The sequence below is a fragment of the Sphaeramia orbicularis genome, chromosome 10 (genome assembly GCF_902148855.1).
Source record: "Sphaeramia orbicularis chromosome 10, fSphaOr1.1, whole genome shotgun sequence".
NCBI classification, from domain to species: Eukaryota; Metazoa; Chordata; class Actinopteri; order Kurtiformes; family Apogonidae; genus Sphaeramia; species Sphaeramia orbicularis.
This window is the reverse complement of record NC_043966.1, coordinates 34,232,662-34,255,078: the sequence shown is the minus strand read 5'-3', so window position 1 is coordinate 34,255,078 and position 22,417 is coordinate 34,232,662. Positions and strand designations below refer to the sequence as shown.

General features: G+C 35.7%; 1 protein-coding gene across 1 annotated transcript; it reads left to right on the top strand.

Annotated features, from left to right (window-relative positions):
• The first annotated feature begins 1,395 nt into the window (after window positions 1–1,395).
• cdhr2 (cadherin related family member 2) lies at window positions 1,396–22,150 on the top strand. The gene is made up of 31 exons (XM_030146331.1): window positions 1,396–1,664; window positions 2,653–2,709; window positions 3,885–3,944; window positions 4,048–4,187; window positions 4,300–4,347; window positions 4,428–4,517; window positions 4,641–4,721; window positions 4,830–4,952; window positions 6,260–6,406; window positions 6,627–6,702; window positions 6,790–6,896; window positions 8,683–8,889; window positions 8,987–9,136; window positions 9,344–9,505; window positions 9,587–9,648; window positions 9,754–9,997; window positions 12,957–13,196; window positions 13,290–13,359; window positions 15,424–16,020; window positions 16,111–16,191; window positions 16,462–16,511; window positions 16,591–16,742; window positions 16,826–16,928; window positions 18,857–18,945; window positions 19,052–19,120; window positions 19,468–19,603; window positions 20,300–20,421; window positions 20,541–20,654; window positions 20,750–20,833; window positions 21,135–21,198; window positions 21,287–22,150. The coding sequence occupies exons 2-31, from the start codon at window positions 2,655–2,657 to the stop codon at window positions 21,434–21,436; spliced, it is 3,873 nt and encodes a 1,290-aa protein (XP_030002191.1). The 5' UTR covers window positions 1,396–1,664; window positions 2,653–2,654; the 3' UTR covers window positions 21,437–22,150.
• The last annotated feature ends 267 nt before the right edge of the window (window positions 22,151–22,417 follow it).

The following is a 22,417-nucleotide window of genomic DNA, read 5'->3' as shown; positions in this document are numbered from 1 at the left end:
AGTTATTAAACTTATTACCACACGGAAATATTGTCCTTTCTCACTGGATGTCAGCAGCAGTGACAGTTTGATGGACCCTGAATGAAGGGAGTGATTCATGACAGACTGATATGACACGTCAAAATCATATCAGAGACTCCACTGTCCTAAAATGAACATGGAGCAGGGTACAGGACACTGTATTGTTGTTTTATTATACATGCAGTGAAGTACTACATACTGCATATGTAACAGATGTGCACTTGTGATACAGCACAAATATACACTTTATAGCAAACTGCTGATCTAAGTTATGTTTTTGTGTTTTTAATGTTTCTGTTTACTGGAACTGCTTCGTCAGAGTTTTATTATTTCTCCACCCGTTTATATGATTGTGTTGCAGTAAGTCAGTGTTGTAAGTTATAAACCAAAGTCTAATTGGATAAGATTACAGGAACTGATTTCTGGGATACCTGTCATGAATATAAATCGAAAATATGTCTTTTAATGTCATCCACTGACATATAACTCAATTTCACAAATATCTTGCACAGTGATACTATAAAAATCCTCAAGTCAGATCCACTATGACTATTTTTTTACTCATCACAGGACACATCAGTTAATTAGCATTAAAATTCAGGTAAATTGTGATTTTTCTTGGTTTGGCATTACAGTGGATTTTTTATGTTTTGTTGAAAACTTATACACAAGATGATCCATTTGATACCTCAAATATGACTTTTACTGTTATTTAATCTATTTAGCTATAGTACATTATATTATAATTAACCCAAAAGTGTTGTTAAGACATATACACCTAATGAAATTCCTCTGAAGAAGGAAGTGTAATATATTTTATACACTCAAGTACCTATTATCTCTATTTTTCACTGATGTGAATACAGGTTTGTTGTGGCATCAGTAGTTTGTCTATCAAAATAAGAAAAAAAAACAAACCCTCTCATCCTGAGTTAAATCCACTTAGCTTGAAGCAAATGTCTGATAATGAATCAGCCCAGTATGAGGTCACGAGAGATGATCTATTGTTGAATGCCCAGCAGGCCAACAGAGAGGCAGGAGGGGCTCACTGGGAAGAAGAGCTCATTAGGAGGGTGCATGGATGGATCTGTGGTCTCTGATGAAAGGCATTCTCTGTGCACTGATTGGTTCTGACTAGACTGGTATTTGTAAGGCCTCTGACCAAGTTGTGTTTTCTCGATGGGGGCAAAGAGACGACTGTTGTTGCCATGACAACAGAGGCACTCATTCAAACAAATAAGCAGCTCAGATGATGCTGGGTTACTGGTGTGGACACTAGTCACCCAGTATGGCACTGTGCCATGGGATCCTGGTTGGGGGGAGGGGGGGTGGCCAGAGGGGTGAATGAGGGGGACGAGGACTGTACTGGATCAGGTCTTCCATCTCTTAAACAGCCATGATGTAGAGTCCATTAGTTTTGCTGAATAAGTTGGGATAATCTTTTCCTTCCTTGTGAAATAATTTTTTATGCTATTTTAGGCAAACTCAATCACGTAAGACATTTAATGCTGTGTTATTTGCTGTGCATTTGGTATGTGTGTTAATCATTCATGTTTACAACCGCAAGATAATCTCTGGGAGGAACAGGAGTCAAAGGTCTCATCGACATCAGTAAAGGAAGGAGTACTACGTGAACGTCGTTGGTAAGTCTGACTTCTCCATTTTACATTTGTCTTATATTTAATGTTCATTTTGTTGTTTTATATTGCTTGTCATACAGTGAGGTAAAAGTAAAATGTTGTTCCTTCTAGAGTTTGTCTACAAGAATAGAGAATAAATACAGAATAAACACATTATTGTCTTGCTCTTCAGTACTTTAAGACATATTAGATCCTATACACCTCATGATTAACTACTCCTTACATCAGGTTTAATACCCTCACAGTGTCTAAAACTATTCATATAAAACTTATAGTAAGAAGAAACAGTGAGACTAGAGGTAAAAACCCTTGGAGAAAACATTTAGTAAAGGTTTTGAGTTTTATCAAATCTTTTCTCATAATTTAGATGGAAATAAAATGCAAATTTTAAATGGGTTTTTGGATCACATCACAGACATAAAAGAAACTGAAGGCCATAAGTTGTTCAGTGACTACCAGCTGCTACATTTTTCTATCCAACACAAAACTACAGCAAAGGTTATTTGTGTTTTACTTCAGATCAAAGATCGTCTGTGATCTCTGTTATATCTTGACAATATTGTTGAGAATATCAGTGAAGTTAAGATTGTTCACATATAGAGTTTGACATAAAGTGAGTCTCCCTGCTGAATCTTTTCAATGTTTTATGACTCTACATTCATCTCAGTGATCAAACGGCAGGTGTTTTTACCCATTTTCTCTCTCTCTCTCTCTCTCTTTCTCTCTATCACATACACACACACAAGCAGATCACCTGATTAAAGTGAGATATTAGGAATTGAATGCTTGATAAATTAATGTTGTTAGATTTTAACCCTGTGGAAATCAGGGCAAGAGCACTTTACTGCCCTACATGAAGGAAGAGGCAATAAAGGACGGAATAATAAGGAAATATGTTATATGATGTTGGTGTTTTAGCTGTAGAGAAATAAAATGTTTCAATTTCATTCACCTCATGAGATTTACATTGTGTCTCTATTTCCCTTTGCAGACATGGGGAGGATCCCACAAAGCATACTGCTTTTGTGCCTCATTAGTTTATGTAAAGGTCAGTAATGTATTGTATAGTATTGTTGTTTAGTTGTGTGTTTGTGTGTGTGTGTGTGTGTGTGTATATATACACAGGGTGGGGAAGCAAAATTTACAATATTTTGAGGCAGGGATTGAATGACAGTGTATGACCAATTAGTTTATTGAAAGTCATGAGAATTTATTTGCCACAAGAAAATTTACATAATAGAAAATGTTTTTATTCGATGTCCTCCTTCTTTCTCAATAACTGCCTTCACACGCTTCCTGAAACTTGCGCAAGTGTTCCTCAAATATTCGGGTGACAACTTCTCCCATTCTTCTTTAATAGTATCTTCCAGACTTTCTCGTAATAGTTTTGCTCATAGTCATTCTCTTCTTTCCATTATAAACAGTCTTTATGGACACTCCAACTATTTTTGAAATCTCCTTTGGTGTGACGAGTGCATTCAGCAAATCACACACTCTTTGACGTTTGCTTTCCTGATTACTCATATGGGCAAAAGTTTCTGAAAAGGTATGGATAATAGTGTTAGGTATGATTATGACATCAATATATGTTTGGTTTCAAAACAATTGACGTAGTGCCTGCTGAGAAAAAACAACTAAATGTTCATTGTAAATTTTGCTTCCCCACCCTATGTACATATATATATATATATATATATATATATATATATATATATATATATACACACACACACACACGCACGCACGCACGCACGCACACACACACACAGTCGTGGAAAAAAATATTAGACCACCCTTGTTTTCTTCAATTTCTTGTTCATTTTAATGCCTGGTACAATTGAAGGTACATTTGTTTGGACAAATATAATGACAACAACAATAATAGCTCATAAGAGTTTCATTTCAGAGCTGATATCTAGTCATTTTCCATGGTTTTCTTGATAATAACCAAAATCACTTCAGTTCTTACATCAATATCTATGGCATTGTACTGACAAAAACAGTGCTTCTAGGCATTCCATGTTTTCTTTTGTGTCTGTTTTAGTTACATGATATGTATGATATGTACATATATATATATATATATATATATATATATATATATATATATATATATATATATATATATATATATATATATATATATATATATATAATTTTATAGTTGTTCTGTGTTCATGTCTTTATAAAATGGTTTAACATGACCGTACTGTGTTTCTACAGCGAATCGCAGTCCTGAAATCTTGGCATTGGTTTATGCTACATGTGAAGACACCCCAACAGGTATGTATATGTGTGTATTTTGCTTAATTTCACATTTGTGGTGTTAAGCTTTAATAAATACTCCACAAAAAGAAAATGTGCTCCTCTGGTTATGTTTTCACAGGTGCCCTTGCATTCACCATAGAAGCATCAGATCCAGAAAATGACCCTCTAACTTTTTCAATCAGTGGGGTCGATGTCAGATACTTCAGGGTAGAAGAACATACTGGCCGAGTATTTGTCGAGAGGCCACTGAACGATGGGGTATGGTCTGCTGAACAAGAGTCCAGACTTATCACCATGTTTTTCCCCTGTGCTTTCTTAATGAGCCGTTGATCTGTGCTGATGCTAAAGCCATTTGTTTCTGGTATTTTAGAGTGTTACAATGGCCCTCACCGTAACTGTCTCTGATGGTGCAAATCCAGTAAGTGACATTTATGTAATAATTATTTCAGAGCCACAGCACCTTGTTCATCCTGTTCTGTGTTCGTCATTCGCTTTCAGACAACAAAAGACATTGTTATTATATTAAACAACGCCAATGACAACAGACCCCTGTTTGATGAGCTTTCATACGATAAAGATGTCCCAGAAGTAAGTCTTGTATTCTTTGGTGTTTTGTTATGTTAGATTTGTACCTCAACATATCTCTTTTTTTTTTTTTTTTTTACCGTTAATATAATTTCTAATGTTTTTTTCTCTTATGCAAACCACCAGAATACCCCTGTGAATGAGAATCTGTTTAAGGTTCGCGCTACTGATGCAGACGGTGGTTCTATTACATACAGCATTGATGAAGTAGGTTTGCTTGTTTCCATTATTCATTTTTTTATAAATTATGTGCTCATTTGATGTTATGTATAATAAATTATTTGTATTATAGCACATGCACTTTATACTTTTAAGGTCAACCCAAGTGATGGATTTAGTCTCTTTACTATTATAAGCAACACCGGTCAAGTCAAACTGGCTGGACGTCTAAATTACACATCACTGGGCACGTTGTATCGACTGAAGATCAACGCAAGTGTGAGTAATATTATTTTATAAGGTATATTAGTCACAGAGTGCTTTGTCAAATCACAGTGTTTGAAGAAATCCTGGTAATTTGACATTATTTGCATAAATAATATTCCATATTATAAGCACATAATTTTTATAATATAACGGTTTTTGCACACTTATTTATGTATATTTCTTTTAATTATCATACTGATAATATATTGTCAAGTAGATATTGTACAAATTGCTGTTCTTTTCCAGCTACTTTTTATTATACCTGAATGGAGCAACTGTAACATACGCAATTTCCCCCTGGGATTAATAAAGTATTCTGATAAAATTATATATATGTTGTAACTTTATTTCCATTATTTCAGATTTATTATACAGGGTGTCTAAAAAAATGGATGATTAAATTATATATTTATGTTTGTAAAAGAAGATCCTATAAAAATAAATACATAGCAGCATATGTAGAGTGGTATGAATCTATGGTGTTATTTAAAAAGGGGATTTCTCAGTCATTTTTGAAGGGGAGGGGGGCATCAAAATGTGACCCCCTCCTTTATTACAGCTAGTGATGGGTTGTTCTTTTTTTCTTTTTTCAAACAGTTTTTGTCATTTCTTGATACAAAACACACTGATTATTGGCTAGAATAGATCACATTCAACAGGAAATAGCTCAAACCAGATTTTTTTTTTTTAGCCTACCTGTTGAGCACATTTTGCTTTATTGGTCATTTTCTGTTTTCTGTTGCCTGTACAGTTGGAATAAAATGTTCTTACCTCTTCTTATGAAACAATTGTGACCATGTGATTTATTCTTGATAAACATTAACTAGCACTCAGTATGTAATCATTTCACAGGTCAAAGGTGATTACTGATGTGTATAAATAGGAATAAACAGAGGAATGTGTCTGAAAACAAAATTATTCCAACTTTATGGGCAATAGTGTAGAATAAGAAATTAATTATTGTTACTTGTGTGCAGTTGCAAAATGGAGAGGAGTTTTATAGGTGACACCTGTGATACATACCCTCTACATGATGCATGTTACTTGGTTTTCTAGATACATGAAATTAACTGGAGCCTTCCATGTTTTTTGTTATACTATCACTAGACTGGAAAAAAATTGTAGCCAGAATTTTTTTATTTTTATTTTTTTTATAAAGAAGCAGAATGAATACTCTGAAACTGAGCATTCCCTTTATTATTTAATTACTAATAATATATAAAATCATAATGACTTGGAAGTCTATTACAGTCTGTTATTAAAAGATAATCTAAGATGTATGTGTGGTTCAGTTCTGACATTATGTCTGTCATTATCAGGATGATGGAGGCCGCTGTTATTTTGATGAGATTGTGTACCGCTCAAGTACAGTTTATTCCTTTATTACGGTTGTGGATGTCCCAGACCTCGACCCACAGTTCATTGGAATTCCATACTTTGCAACAATTCCAGAAAATTCTAATCTGGTGAGTGCTCATATCTCTATTTAGGATACAGTGTTGGAAAATGTGCCTTTTAAATTCAGTGATACTACTACTACTACTACTACTACTACTACTACTACTAGATTATTATTTTCAGCCTTTTTGTGACAGTACCATTACCCCTACTGTAGTGTGATACAACATACAGCCTGCTTATTATGTAAATGATGGCTTCAGGTGTTTTTTTTTTTTTCTTTGCCAGGATGAGTTTGTGTTAAAAGTAGCAGCCGTAGACCGTGACACAGGAGTGAACGATCGTATCATCTACAGCATTGAAGGTGAGCTCCATTAACTCAATTTGTTGTAAACAATTGACTTTTGCCAGCCAGTTAGTCTGTAGAAAGTATTTTCCGATTATTTTACAGATTCCCAAGTCTCTGGCCTCTTCAAAATTGGAGAAGACGGTGTAATATCTGTAAATGCACCAATCGACAGAGAGACAGTTGGCGACACTGTGACCCTGACTGTAAAGGTACAGTATCATCTTTAATATTTTGACAGTAACTGTTACTTTCATTTTTCCTCTGATAAGTAATTTATTTTGAACACTGGTATGCTTTACAGACCTTAACCCTTTCATCCATGAAATATGATAACTTTAGACAATATTTTTTCTTTAGTGATTTTATTCCTCTTTAGGCATGACAAAACAATGCAACAGATTTTTTTTTTTTTTATGAACCTGTTTTTCATGAAGTTACAAAAATGTCCACTTAGCTGGACACCATACATTTAATTTTTGAAGGAAAGAAACATGTAGTTAAAACCCATCATCAGAAAGTGATATACTGTGAATGAATGAATGAATGAATGAATGAATGAATGAATGAATTTATTTTGGTTTTACATTAATCATTGCACTTAGTACATTAATCGTAATAAACATTAAAACCAAACTAGAAGCACTCGGAGAGCGCATGACCTCCGCCAAGGCTGATCAGTGGCCCCCCCCCGTGGGCCCCCCCACGCCAAGGAGGTTATGTTTTTGCCAGGGTTTGTTTGTTTGTCTGTTTGTCTGTCCGTTAGTGTGCAACATAACTCAAAAAGTTATGGACAGATTTTGATGAAATTTTCTGGTCTGCGCCCCCCGCGTGGGCCCCTCCACCCCCGATCACCACCAAAATTTAATCATTTCTTCCTTATCCCATTTCCAACAAACCCTGAAAATTTCATCAAAATCTGTCCATAACTTTTTGAGTTATGTTGCACACTAATGGACAGACAAACAGACAAACAAACAAACAAACCCTGGCAAAAACATAACCTCCTTGGCGGAGGTAAAAAGGAATAGGCTAGAAGCAAAAGCTTATTTTTTTGCCTATCCTTTTCACCTAATACACTGCATACATCAACTTAAATGTTTACAGCATTGAGCATTCACACCATAAATAAATTTTAAAAAATCAACAACAAAAACATATCTACCGTCTCAATTCAATATTTCTAAATAATTTTAATCTTAAGGCATTTTTTAACTTCTATACTGTGAGAAAACTATGATATAAAAACATTTTTAATGCAGTTAATCTGATGTTTTCTCATATTTTATTATACTCTGATACTAGTTATTACTCACTTCATGGAGATAATATGCAACAAAAAAAAAACTTTTTGTTTAAGAAAACTGTTAATTACAGTCTAATAACAATAAGCAATTGATTTACATAAAAACATGTTACTGCAAATCAGGTTAATCAAGAACAGCAAAGTTACAGTAATGGTATGAATTGCAGTGTTTGGGATGATGCACAAGTGTCCACTGTGTTGGCTGATATGAAACTAAAACAACAAAACTCATGAATATACAAGAGAACAGCTGGAGAAGAACTGTCCACTGTAGTGACCACTATGCATGAAAGGGTTAAATAGCACCAGTAATTATAAAAATAAAAAATCCATTTAGTAACTTACTGTAACATACAAGATCATGTTAACAGTTAGCATTTTAGTGACTATTACAGTGACAAAACACTTAAGATTTTGCTTTCTATTCCTTGGACATTATTCATTAATAATAATGTGGAAATTATGTTGGTCAGTCTGTACGGATATGACTCCTTGAGATGAGAAGTGAGGATGGAAGGAAGACAAAAAGGGTTAGGTGGACAGTCAAGCTATTCAGATGAACAAATATAATAAGAAAGATACTCAGTTTTATAAAAGTTGATCAAATTATGTAAAATGCAAATTGTAGTAAATCAACCATTTTCTTACCTTGTACCTCCATTGTTAAAGTTGAAGGTTTCTCTCTGTTTTAGGCCACTGAGTCTCAACCAAATATCCATGAGGTCTTTGCCAGCACTACTACAGAAGTACAGATCACCATCATTGATGACAATGACAACAAGCCATTGTTCTACAAGTGTGGAGGGTCCTGTGAGGAGGCCAGCCAGTTCACAGGAGAAGTGTTTGAGCACTCATTAGCAATTGTTCCCATCAACATGACAGTCAGAGATTTAGATAAAGTAAGAAAAAAAAGAACAAAAAAGAAAGCGTTTGTCAGGTTTAAGAATAAAAAGACATTAGATCAAATGTACTTTTTTTTGTCTTGGATTACCACAGAATGCCAAAATTGAGCTTTCTCTGGATGGTCCAGACAAGGACCTGTTCTTTGTGGAACCTCAGTTAATCATATCAGAGGGCAGTGTTCAGCTCCAGGTCAAGCAGCCGGAAAATGTGGATTTTGAAAAAAAACATGAAGCTAATCTACAGGTATGGAAATATGAGTTATATGTGTAAAACAATACTTCTATTTGGATGAACCAGATTTACAAAGACAACACAGGACAGGAGACCCTCTGAGGATGAGCAAAACACCACCCAAAGGACTTGTGTAGAGTGGAAAAACTGACACTGGTTTCATTCTGTCACATCTGTGATTTTTACCAGTTTGCTTTATTTCTTTTTGTCATGGTGCAGGTGGTTGCTGTGGATCAGGAAAAAACCACCTTTCGCTCCACTGCTGAAGTTACTATCAAGATCATCGATACCAATGACCACAGCCCTCAGTTCCCACAGAGCACATACAAGCTGAACGTATCTGAGCATTCCCCTGAAGGGACAGTGTTGGCCATCATTACAGTGAGCCCTTTACTGTCTTTATGTCTCATTCACTGTGTGAGTTCATGTATGACACAGACACTGTATTTTTTTTGTCCACAGGCAGAGGACCCTGATACAATGGATCAAGGCAATATCACCTACAGACTTCTTCCAGAAAGCATGTGCGTATAATTACAGTCTGGTTAAGTGGAGATCATATTACTGTTTTACTGTTTTCATGTTACTTTACTGAAACACTGAACAGTCTGTGTATCTGTTTGTTCCAGACTACCATATTTTGATGTGGAGCCACATACTGGAGAAGTTTATGTGAAAGATGAATCTCCCCTGGACCGTGAGCTCAGATCTCTGTTCATAGTAACCCTTCAAGCTGTAGACTCCGATGGCAAACCGGGCACTACAGTCCTGGAGATCACTGTGACCGACATTAATGACCAGCGTCCAGTCCCAAACAGAGACTCATACCTGGTATTTGTGAAGGAGGGAGAAAACTTCGAAGAGCAGATACAGGTAGCCATTGAGGAATATACTAAGAACCCCTCTGGTTTTCCAATAGTGGAAAGTAATAGTTTTTAACCTTATTTTTAGGAAGGCAACATATTCAAAGCTTTAAAAACCTACAGACTGATTCTTGGAATTCTGTAATTCAGATTCAGAAAACTTTATTTATCCCATACATTTACAGCTTACCACAGACATCAGCCCACATCCAAAGTGAAATGTGACAAACATAAATAAATCAGTGCACAAATACAGGACTATTGAAAGCAACTATGAATAAATGCATCTAAATAATCAATAAAAAATAATCAATAAATACCAATGCAGACTAAAAGACCCTATTTGTTCCGCTAATATTTAAAAGAAAAAAAAAAAGAGAAAAAAACAAAAACAACAACAACAACAAAATCATATAAAATGACTAAAATGGCTTCTTCTTCAATATGATTGAAGGGCAGGGCCATGGTGCTATTTTTAACTGCAAGTTCTCAGCTGATGGTCAGTATTTTGCTTGCGCTGTAATGATGATGGCTAATGCTGTCCACTTTATGAGTAAGAATCACAGACTCATTATGATACTATCATGATACATAGTCCTTGATAATACAATCACAATCCAGCAATTCTATGATGCTTGAACCAATGTTAGACAACCATCCACAATATGTCAGTGTTTCACTGACGCTGAGATGAAACAAAGTACAAATAGTATTATCAGTATTGACACTGACCATGACTTCACTTAATAATAATAATAATAATAATAATAATAATAATAATAATAATAATAATAATAATAATAATGGATTAGATTTTTATAGCGCTTTTCAAGGCAGCCAAAGCACTTTACACTATTGATCTACTATTCATTCACTCTCACACTCCCCCTCTGGTGGTGGTAAACTACGTTTGTATCCACAGCTGCCCTGGGGCAGACTGATGGAAGCGTGACTGCCAATTCATACAAAACGGCCCCTCTGACCACCACTGAACATTCATACACATTCATACACCAGTGTGAGTGACACTGGAGGCAAGGAGAGTGAAGTGTCTCGCCGAAGGACACAACAGACTAGGACAGAGCAGGATTCGAACCACCAACCCTTTGGTTATTGGACGACCTGCTCCACCTCCTGAGCCCGATTAAATTTGTTTGACTTCATTTGTTTTATTTCCTCTATATTCTTTGCTAGTTTGGCCAACTGGCAGCAAAATCCCTTTAGAGCCCATGGTTTAATTAAATATTAGTATTAGGTATTTGGCACCAGTGTATCATATCACAACAGCCTAACAATTCAGTGTATTCCCGTGTTGTTATATTGTGCAGGAATACACTGATACTGAAATTGTTGGCCAAGAGCAATGTTTTCATTGCTTTATTAATTTGTTTTCATGTGGTTTGGGTGCTAACTATTAGCATGCTAACCACTAGCATGCACATGATTAGAAGGCCAGACTTGCATCAATGAACATCACTGAACCAGGCTTTAAATGAACTATTGTTTAATATCCAAACTCAGCATCAATATGGCCACGTAAGATTTAGACAACATTTGTGTCTATATTTTGGAATATCTTGTATAAATTTTTTTTAAGTGTTTCATATAGTGTTTTAAAATTAAAAAACAATATATATTTATTTGTAGCTTATTGTATTATTTTATGCTAATTATATGATTTATTCATCATTACACTGTTGCCCATAAAGCTGGAATAGCGCATTTTTACCTTTTTTCATAAAATGATTGAGACAATGTGATTTATTCTCCATATGGGCAACAGTGTATTAGTTGAATTTCTCCCTGGGGATCAATAAACTCCATATATATGTGTATATCCATTGAACTAAACCTAACACTATTGAAACAGTTGAATAAAGTACAGCTGTAGACTAATGCTGTGGCTGGGCTTTAATGCATTCTTTTGGCCACTATTGCCTATAAAGGTGGAATATCTTTTTTTTTTTTTTTTTTTTTTTAGCTCTTCTCATGTGACAATGTGATTTATTCTTGATAGATAAAATGGAACTGGCATTCAGTATGCAATCATTGCACCTAGTCAAAGGTGATTACCGATGTGTATAAATAGTGCCTTTTCAGAAGTTAACCCTAAAAGACCCAAACAGCCACTGGTGACCAAAACCGCAGACTGACCTAAACTGTTTAATACCTGTTGATCCACTAATCCTATTAATATATGTGAAAATAATTGGTGTAAAATGCAGTTTTTCATCTTTTCATGGTTATCAGATATGACCCATTTGGATGTTTACAGGCTTCTCAGTGAACGTGGAAACACCATCATCTTCTACAACATTGATTCACCAGTAAAACCCACTGAGTTTGATAAATGACAGTGGATGGAGACACTTGATTTATGTTCAATTAATGACAGATTTTACCAAATAAGTCACCTTTTCTTCACTTTTCACTGTTTGTAATATAATAACCCTCCACTTTAATCTGAGCTTTTATGAACATATACATGACCAGTAATTAGATATAGGAAAATATTTGAGTTACATTGGAAAAAATGCAAAATATAATGGATAATATAAGAATAAATGGTAATAAATCACTCAGGAAAGGTTAAATAGAGAGAAATTTTTATTTGGGAACTGACACAGATGTAGCACTGGGTCTTTATGGGTTAAGAAATAAAGACTTTAAATGAAACTTCCTTGTCTTATTAAAAGAGAAAATATACCATTATGCAGGGTACACACAGTTAATAGCGACCCCCTATCAATACACTATGCACAGCCATGTGTAGGATTTATTGAGGTGAAAAAAGTTAAATAATTTGTTTATAAAGGCATGTTATTATTAATGACACTTATACTGAAGAATGAAAGATTAGTACCCTAATGGGAAAACTATACCATTACCTTATTATTAAGCTGTCAGTGCACTGTGTTAGAGTCTGTGTATTTACTTGCCATTTTTTTCATTGTGTTTCATTTTGACAGGCTACTGATGCCGATGAGCCTAACACACCGAACAGCCAGATAGTATACAGCATAATACCCAGTGAGTACAGTAATAACTTCACCATTGACCCTAACACCGGTGTGTTGAGAAACAAAGGTGAACTGGACCGTGAAGCCCTGGACCCACAGCTGGACGGCATCATTGAGCTGACAGTAAAGATCTCTGATAAAGGCACCCCTCCTCTGTCTGACCTGGTCAACGTTACCATCAATTTGGAGGTAAGTCATGAGCAGTGGAAGGTATGGCACAAATTCAGCTTGAGTTCATGATGAGGATGATCACTGTCACTGTCATCTCTTGATGCTGACCAGGATATAAATGACAACGGTCCAGAATTTGAGGCCCCTTCTTACAGTTTCTCTGTCAAAGAAGGGGAAAAAGGTCAGTATTTTTTCAGCTATTTTTCTTCAACTTCTTTACAAGCCCAGCCAGCATGTCCATGTGGGCCCCAGAAGGGTTACAATTGGGTTGCATATAAGGGTCCCATGTGGGTTCGTCCACAGTTTCCATGGTGGCCCCACATATGTTTGCCCATATCAGAATCAGAGATCTGAATATCTTATATTATTTATTCTTCACACTATTTATCGCATGATATTTATCTTTCATGTCATTTGCACTACTTCTAATGTTATTTGCACTACTTTAATTCTATGTTGTACAAATATCTTAGTTTGCAATACTTTTAATTTTTTTAATGTAAATATCTGTGCCTTTTACTGATATTTGTTGTTTTACTGATGTTTGTTGTTGTTTTACTGATATTTGTTGTCTGTCTGTACCAAGGTTCTAATAGTTTTGGATTTTTCATTATAGTTTAGTTTCATTTAGTTTTGACCTTTTTTTCTCTAATTCAGTTAGTTTTAGTTTGTTTTTAGAGCAGGTTTGCTAGTTTTTAGCTTACCGGCCGACAGGCTGTAAGTTACTGTCGTCATGCGTCGTCCGGTGTCGTCGTCTGTCATCATCTGTCGTCCGTTACAAAAATTTCAATCGTCTTCTTCTCCGAAAGTACAATTCCGATTGACTTCAAACTTGGTATACAGCTTCTTTATGATGATGTCAACAAAAGTTAGTGAAATTATTTGGATCCAGATCTGATTCTGGATTTGGTTTGACTTTGAAAAATTTCCCCATTATAAGAGATAGGAAGTGGATCGATGCTATAACTCAGTAAATATAAATGATATCCAGTGTAAATTTCTATAGTACAGCCCTGATGGGGAGATGACCAAAACATAAGGGCCACATACTGATCAGTTTCTTCTTCTGGATCCGGGAACTTACGAAAATTTAACATGGGCTCTTATGGGGAACACATTTCAATCATCTTTTTCTCCCAAACTCCAGTTCTGATTGACTTCAGACTTGGTATACAGCTTCTTTATGATGATGTCAACACAAGGTATTGAAATTATTTCGATCCAGATCTGATTCTGGATTTGGTGCGACTTTGACAAATTTTCCCGTTAGAAGAGATAGGAAGTGGATTGATCCAATAAATCAGTAAGTATCAATGATATCAAGTTGGAATTTGAATTTTTTACAGATCTGATTGGAATATGACCAAAACATGGGCTATTTCTGTAATATAATAAATACACAGAACTGGGTGATAATAAATGGCATCTGGATACATTTCCCAAAGCTTTGAATTCGGCCTGTAAGCTACAGGACCATTGGTCCTATTTTTATTAGTTTTTGTTATTTTCTAAATGCTTAGTTTTAGTATTAGTTTTAGTTTTTTCATATCTTTTCTCCTCTTCTCCGTCGTATTCAAAGAAATCCCAGACAGGACTCTGCTGCTTTCTCCCAACTTTAGTCTCCATGTTTCCAGGTAGAGTGGGGACCAGAACACGACTCTAAACGACAAGTGACGAAAAGCGACGGACTGTTAAATATCATATAGTGCCGCTAGCTAAAATTGCTCAAGTGAAATAAATCAATTTCATATCAACCCGACATTGACGAAAACAAAGGGAATTTTATCCATCATTTTTATCCGTTTTAGTTCGTTTTGTAAGCACACAATACAGTTTCAGTTAGTTATTGTTTTTTTCTTTTAATTATAGTTTACAACACATATCAGTAAAAGGCACAGTTATTTACATTAAAAAATAAAAAGTATTGCAGACTAAGATATTTGTACAACATAGAATTTAAGTAGTGTAAATAACATGAGAAGTAGTGCAAATGACATGAAAGATAAATATCATGGGATAAATAGTGTGAAGAATAAATAATATAAGATATTCAGATCTCTGATTCTGATATGGGCAAACATATGTGAGGTCACCATGGAAACTGTGGACAAACCCAAATAGAGCCCTTATATGCAGTCCAGTTGTAACCCTTCTGGGGCCCACATGGACATGCTGGCTGGGAGGGTTCACCAGAAGTATCCTCAGCTGTGTTTTTGGATTACAACGAGTATTTTCTTTCAAACAGGTGGATTTGTGGGTTCTGTTTTTGCTGTGGATAAGGACCAAACATCAGGCTTTAACCGCATATCCTTCAGTATCGTTAATGGAGGCTTTGGTAGTTTCATCATTCGCACCTATCAAGCAGAAAACTTACAGAACGGTTACATGGGCAACATCACAGTGGACCCGGATATTGAGCTGGACTATGAGAGCTCCAACAAGCAATTCACACTTAAGGTAGAGGCTGCAGACCTGGGGCAGAAAAAAGCTGAACTGACGGTGGATGTGAAGGTACTGGATGTGAACGACGAGAGGCCTGAGTTCATACCATCTGAGGTTGTTAGTGTGGAGGAGAACATGAGTGATCCAGACTATGTGGTCGGAACATTCACAGCAAAGGATAAAGATGGAAACCACTCACTCGTCTTTGAGCTGGAATCCATGAAATGCAGATGCAACGGAACTGTAACGTCCTGCAACTCGTTTATCTTGGAGCCAACAGGGGAAGTGAAAATCAACCCAGCGAACCCGGTGGATTATGAAGAATGTGATGAGGTTCGGGTGGAGGCTCAGGTGGTGGACGAGTACACAGAGAAAGGAGCGAACAACAGCCTCCAAACAGGTCAGTACGCAGTGGGCGGATCACAGATTATGAAATACAAGAACATCACACACACAGGTTGCATCATTGTTTTTCTTTCCATTTTTTCAGACGAGATGTTAATCAAAATAATAGATGTCAATGACAACTACCCACAGTTTATTACTTCAGATGTTGACTCGAATGTATTTGGTGAGTATAATTTTTTATCATTAACATTTAATTGCATTCAGTTCAGATCTGCATTGTTTCTTTTAAGCTTAAAGTTTTTTTTATCTGTTTTATCTATTTATCTTATTCCTCATGCCTATACTTTTTAATTGCTTCCCTGCTGTAATGCTTTTAATATTTTACGTAAAGCACTTTGAATTATCTTGTACATTAAATGTGCTATATAAATAAACCTGCCTTGCATTTATCATATCCATCCTGATCACTGATTTCTCTTTTGTTGAACCTAAGTCGTGGTGTCAGAAAGTGCAGTTAAGGGGACGTCAGTTGCCAGTGTTACTGTGAGTATGAAATAAAAAAAATATCAACTTGCTTGATATTTTGTTGATGAGAAACATGACACAGTACCTTGGATTTCAGGCTACAGACCGGGATTCTGGAACATATGGCCAGATCAAATTCGAAGTAAAACACGTTACATTTGAACACACCAATAGGCTTATAAAGGAGACGGACCTGCTGTTCAGTGCTGTAACCACACAAGACAAGAACATTTATTCCGGACTTATTCAGTGAGTATTAAGCCATCCATCACTATACTACTAGTATTTGTTTTTCTGTTTTTGTTGTATTCATGTGATTCATCTCCGCACAGGTGTACTTCAAAGCTTGACGCAACACTGAAAGGGAAGTATTTAGTAACAGTAGCTGCAATAGATGATGATGGCAAAGGCCTCTCCGACAGTACTGTACTGGAGGTGAGACATTGTACATTGTGGATTTGGATTCATAACCTAATCACACAGACAGACAGACAGACTACAACACAGGTGTCAAACATGCGGCCTGGGGGCCAAATCTAGCCTGCTAAAGGGTCCAATCCAACCTGTGGGATGAATTTGTGAAATGCAAAAATTACACTGAAGATATTAACAATCAATGGTGTCAAAATCATTTTAATTCAGGTTCCACATACAGACACATACAGTACAATTAGATTTCAAGTGGGTCAGACCAGTAAAATATTATCATAATAACCTATAAATAATGACAACCCCAAATTTTCTCTTTGTTTTTTTAAGGTGTAAAAAAAGTAAACTTACATGAAAATTTTTACGTTACCAAACTATACTTTTACAAAAACATGAATAACCTGAACAAATATGAACAAACTGAAATGTCTTAAGAAAAGTAAATGCAATTTTACCAATATTCTGCCTGTTACGAAATGTTTTGTTCGATTGTAATGCACATGTGTAAATGATAAACTGATAAACCGAGGCAGAATATTGTTAAAATTCCACTTGTTTTTCTTAAGACAATTCAAGTTGGTCATGTTATTCAGATTTTTAAGGAAACTTTGTAGATGTAAACCTGATCATAATATAATTTTACTTTTTTCACTGTTATTATTTTACTGGTTCAGCCCACTTGAGATCAAATTGGGGTGAATGTGGCCCCTGAACTAAAATGAGTTTGACACCCCTGGACTACAACAAAGTTTCAGGTTTCAGGTTTATGTTTATTTATTTTTGTTTATAAAGTTTATTTGATAGGGACAATGCAAATGACATAGTATAACTTCTACCTGTTAAAAACAAGCTGCAGTAACTGATGATTGACATAAAGATATTATAGCTGTTGCTAGTTTCCATATCCAGTCCCTAGTCAGGCTTTTAAAAGAAAGAAAGAAAGAAAGAAAGAAAGAAAGCATATGAGTATATGTTAAATATTTACATCAAAGTTACGTAAAATTACCGTAAAATCAGAATCGTTAAAAATGCTTGCATCTCCGATTTTGCTTTAGCCAGCCTTTGACACTTTTGTTAAAAGTTTTTATGTCTTCTATTAATTTATTTCTGTGGGCAGTGTGTTCTACATTTGAGAGCCCTTTATAGAGAACACTTGTTTTTGTTCTTTTTTCTATTATTTGATTTTTTATTTTTGTATTGTTTATTGTTATTATTATTATTTTTCTTCTGTATGTTTTTATATTAAGTTTGTGTCTGAACTAAACTAAACTAAATTAAACTAAACTAAACTAAACTAAACTAAACTAAACTAAACTAAATTAAACTAAACTAAACTAAACTAAACTAAACTAAACTAAATTAAACTAAACTAAACTAAACTAAACTAAACTAAACTAAACTAAACTAAACTAAACTAAACACTGACTGCCCCATGGAGGTCTTTTGATATATGATTTTGGAATTACCACTGGTTACACCCCTGGTGTTCCTGACATTAATTTGTCTCATGATAAATCTGCATAAAAAATTATTTAGTCGTCAACCATAATACAGAAAATACAAACAATGAGACTAATTTTAAGTCAACCAAATGTGAATTATGCTGAGACTGAATAAGCTTAGGCAGAAGCTAAATGCTTATATGCACCTCGCCTATATTCAAATCTAAACCAGTTTTATTCTACCAATAAAAACAGCAAAAATCATTCCTTTGTGTATCCCTTGAAAATATCTTTCCAAGCCAATGTTTTGAAAACCATTAATGAACTGTACGTCTTTAAATTTATATTTGTCATTTCATAATTTCACCCCAGTAACAGAAATACATCTTCATCTTATGCATTTAATGGCCTTTTCTACAGTAAACAAACAGACACCTCTGAAATCATACCTGCTTTTCCCGTATTGAAACAACATTTGCTTTCAATTTGCAGATCTTCACCGTTGATGAGTCATTCAGAATTGAACTTAGATTTAAATCTCCCTTGGAAGAAGTAGAAAAAAACGAAGATAATATCAAGAGGTACTTTTTTCTAAGTCATACAGCTTTCTAATAATATAACAAAGACATGCTTTTGAAAATCTGCTTTATGTCTGTGTCTGATCCCTTTATATCTCCACATTTCCAGAGATCTTATGGCTGCGACCAAAGCGACAGTTCACATTGTTGCACTTACTACTGAAAAAGAGGAAGCCAGGCAAGTTTTCTTTTCACACCCCCTCTAACTATAACTGACTGCACATTTACATACATTCCTAGGGTTTACTTTGACAGTCAGTGCTGCTACAGCTGATAAATCACTGTTTGGTGTTGACAGGAACTAAAATGACTCTTGCCTTGTCTTCATGTGCTTATATTAGTTTTGTCCACTAGGTGGTGCCAGTGGCCCTATAATCAGTCATGCATTGAGGATAATCTATATACCTACACTGATATGACTTGCTAATTGCAGTAACAAATAATCTTTTATAGTCTAGATTTGACACAGCTCAGAGTTGGTATTTAAAGTTAGTTTTGACTGAGTGATACCTTCTCTGCTCTCAGGGCCCCAGGCGACACAATCATGGAGACATATTTTGTTAACCGCAATGGGACAGCTCTTACATCTAATCAAGTAGAAGACATGCTCTCGGAGCCTGAATATTTTCTTAAACTGGCAGAATATGGCCTCTCATACATAGTAAGTACAAGTGGTTTATTTTCTGACCCTCTGAGCCCTCTCTTGCATATATGCTATTCAAGCTGCGTTTGTCTTTATACAGTTTAAAAGCTTCTTGTGACCTTTGTAATTATCTTTCAGTATTTTTTTTCATTTTCTTTTCCCACTTCTGCTGCATAATTTTCAATTGGTAGGAGTCACTGGCACAGCTTCACCTCCTTCCAAGACGCATGGAGAATGGAAAATACAGATAACAAGTCAAAGCTCCAGTAATGCTGGGGGTATTTAGAACTTATTAAAATAGCACCAGCTTGTTGCCCTGTCTGGGTCCCCATGAAAGACATTACAAGCATCTTTTAAGCAAGGTAGTAATGAGTGGGTCTAATATATAATGAGGTTGTTCAAAGTACTTCATGTGCTGCTGGAGGTTTGACCTGTTATCAGTTTTTTTCAACAAGTGGAAGAAATGTTTTTAAGGGATGTCAAATTACATCTGTAGGACTTCTGTTAATTCCAGCCTTTTCCTGTCTGCAGCACTAGTTTGGAAACTTTGGAGTTTCGATTAGTAACATGTCATTTAGCCCAAGGTTTATGACTTGAGCATCACCCCTGGTGTGCAAACAAACACAAGGAATGAACTGAATTAAAACAGACCTACAGACACCACAGTCTTTGCACTTTGCAGGTCTGCACATACCAACATTGTACTTTTTTTAGGGGACTGTTGATGTGGAAGAACCAAAGGTAAACGTTCTGCAGTTCGTCATGGTGGGCATGATAGGGGGGCTCATCATTGTTCTGACTGTCCTTACAACATCACTGGTGTGCACACGCAGAAAGTAAGAAGAGATCTGGCGAGAGATTGTCGTTGTATACTAATTATAACAGTTTCAAATCTAAACACAACTATGAGTAAACCGACTCCTGTTTTTCTAATCCAACACACTTCTAACTACAGCTACAGGAGAAAACTAAAGGCCGCCAAAGCCATGAACACTGCTTCCATGGTGACTTCTGACAACCAGAAAAGTGGTCCTGTATTACCCGGAACCAACAAGTACACCATGGAGGGGTGAGCAGACAACGTCATCTGCAGGACAGGATATTTAACACAAATGAGTAAGTCTTAAAATATGGGCTGGTTTGACTGTGCTCGTCTTTCTATAGGGCTAACCCTGTACTCAACCTCAACATTGATGCAGCCATGATCCTGGACATAGATGCACAGAGCTCAGATGCTGACAAAGTCAGGTAAAGATATCACTGGCTTCACCATCTGTTGTTCGCGCTTATTTGCTCAGTCACCGCAGTTGACGAGGCGGTTGATCACAGTGACATATGACCTCACTCTCCTCTCTGTAGTCGTGCTGGGTAACAATCTGGGATCTTTTCCAGGTGAACATTATGTCACAGTGTGCTCACTACAGCACACTGACTCTCAGACAAGACCACATGATCTTTATTCTTTTAAAAGCACATTTTCCATCTAAAAGCAACAGAATCCTTATCAGCTTTTTGATTGTGTTCATGGGGATCATATTTCTTTCATTAGCCTCAGTTCCCTGGACTACAGCGATGACATGATAATGTCTGAGAAGGACACAAATCCTATCATGGTGAGTTAACATTCTCAAGTCAATCATAATTTGTAGTTATGAATAATCTAACATGTACTAATTTTAAAACTTTTCTGGCGCTCATTAGCAGAGGATCCAGGAGGAGGAGGAGGACGAGAGGCTACCAGAGTACAGTGAGCCCCTGGGTGCAGCACTGGCCCATCACGGCCAAAAGAAAGGCTCCAGAAATCACAATGAGGAGTTCACTAACCCTGCATTCAGCACCACAGACCTCTGAGGGAAATAAAGAAAAGAAGGCAGATGTAGAGCAAAGCCACAGATGTACATATGTTGCTTCTCTGTAACCAAATTGTTGATAAAACATTTTGATGACCAAATTTTTCTGATATCAGATGCAGACTTTGTGTTGTTTTTACTTTACTGTGTTATTAAGTAAGTGGAATAGCTTTTGCGCAAGTATTGCGTAAGCCCTGATGGATTGGTTTTATTTAAATATTTGATTCAAGTAAAAACAAAAGAACCAAAAAGAGTGAGAAAGTATTCCCTGATGACACCGTAATGATACCAGATATTTATTTAGTTGCCTTATGAGCTCTTGTCTTTACATGACCATCAAATAAACAACAAAAACTGCAAAATCTGTGGAAAAGCAAGACATTTTTATTGCACATGTGAATGATTTTATTTCTGTTAATATATTAATGCAGCAGTTTTGAGAATTTGTTGTAGCTGATGCTACTCAAAAAACTGAAATGCAAAAAAAGAAGTCAGAATGTCAATGTATAAACCTATAATTTAATGGCTGCATGTCAGCCAAAACCTTATGCATATTTCATTTGTCAGTGTTAGTTTTGTGCTTTGAAATACTTCATGCAGTGTGACTTTGTGAGAAGCAACAAATTGTAATGGTTATTCTCCATACACTGATGTTAAATGAATGTATCACAAGTGCAATTAAGTAAATAAAATTAATGTCTCTGAAGTGCTCCTTTAAACCAGAGTTTATGAAGTTAATGTAACACCAACACCACTAACACTGCAACAACCTCTGAATTAAACACAGGTAAAGTAATTCCATCACATAAATTTACAACTAAATCACTAAATATTGGTTGAAATTACAATTAGCAGTAAAGACTCTTATCAGGTGCCATTACTTATTTCAAATGATCATGATTGTGCTCATTTTTATGTTTTTCACCACAAACAAGTCAAAAATGTTATGCCAAATCTAAAAGCAGAAAAGAAGACACACAGA

Excerpts from the sequence above, each read along its gene's own strand:
- cdhr2 (XM_030146331.1), top strand. The coding sequence starts at position 2,655 with ATGGGGAGGATCCCACAAAGCATACTGCTTTTGTGCCTCATTAGTTTA. Across the intron at positions 19,121-19,467 it reads ACTGAAAAAGAGGAAGCCAG|GGCCCCAGGCGACACAATCA; the intron begins GCAAGTTTTCTT and ends CTCTGCTCTCAG. Across the intron at positions 20,655-20,749 it reads AACAAGTACACCATGGAGGG|GGCTAACCCTGTACTCAACC; the intron begins GTGAGCAGACAA and ends GTCTTTCTATAG.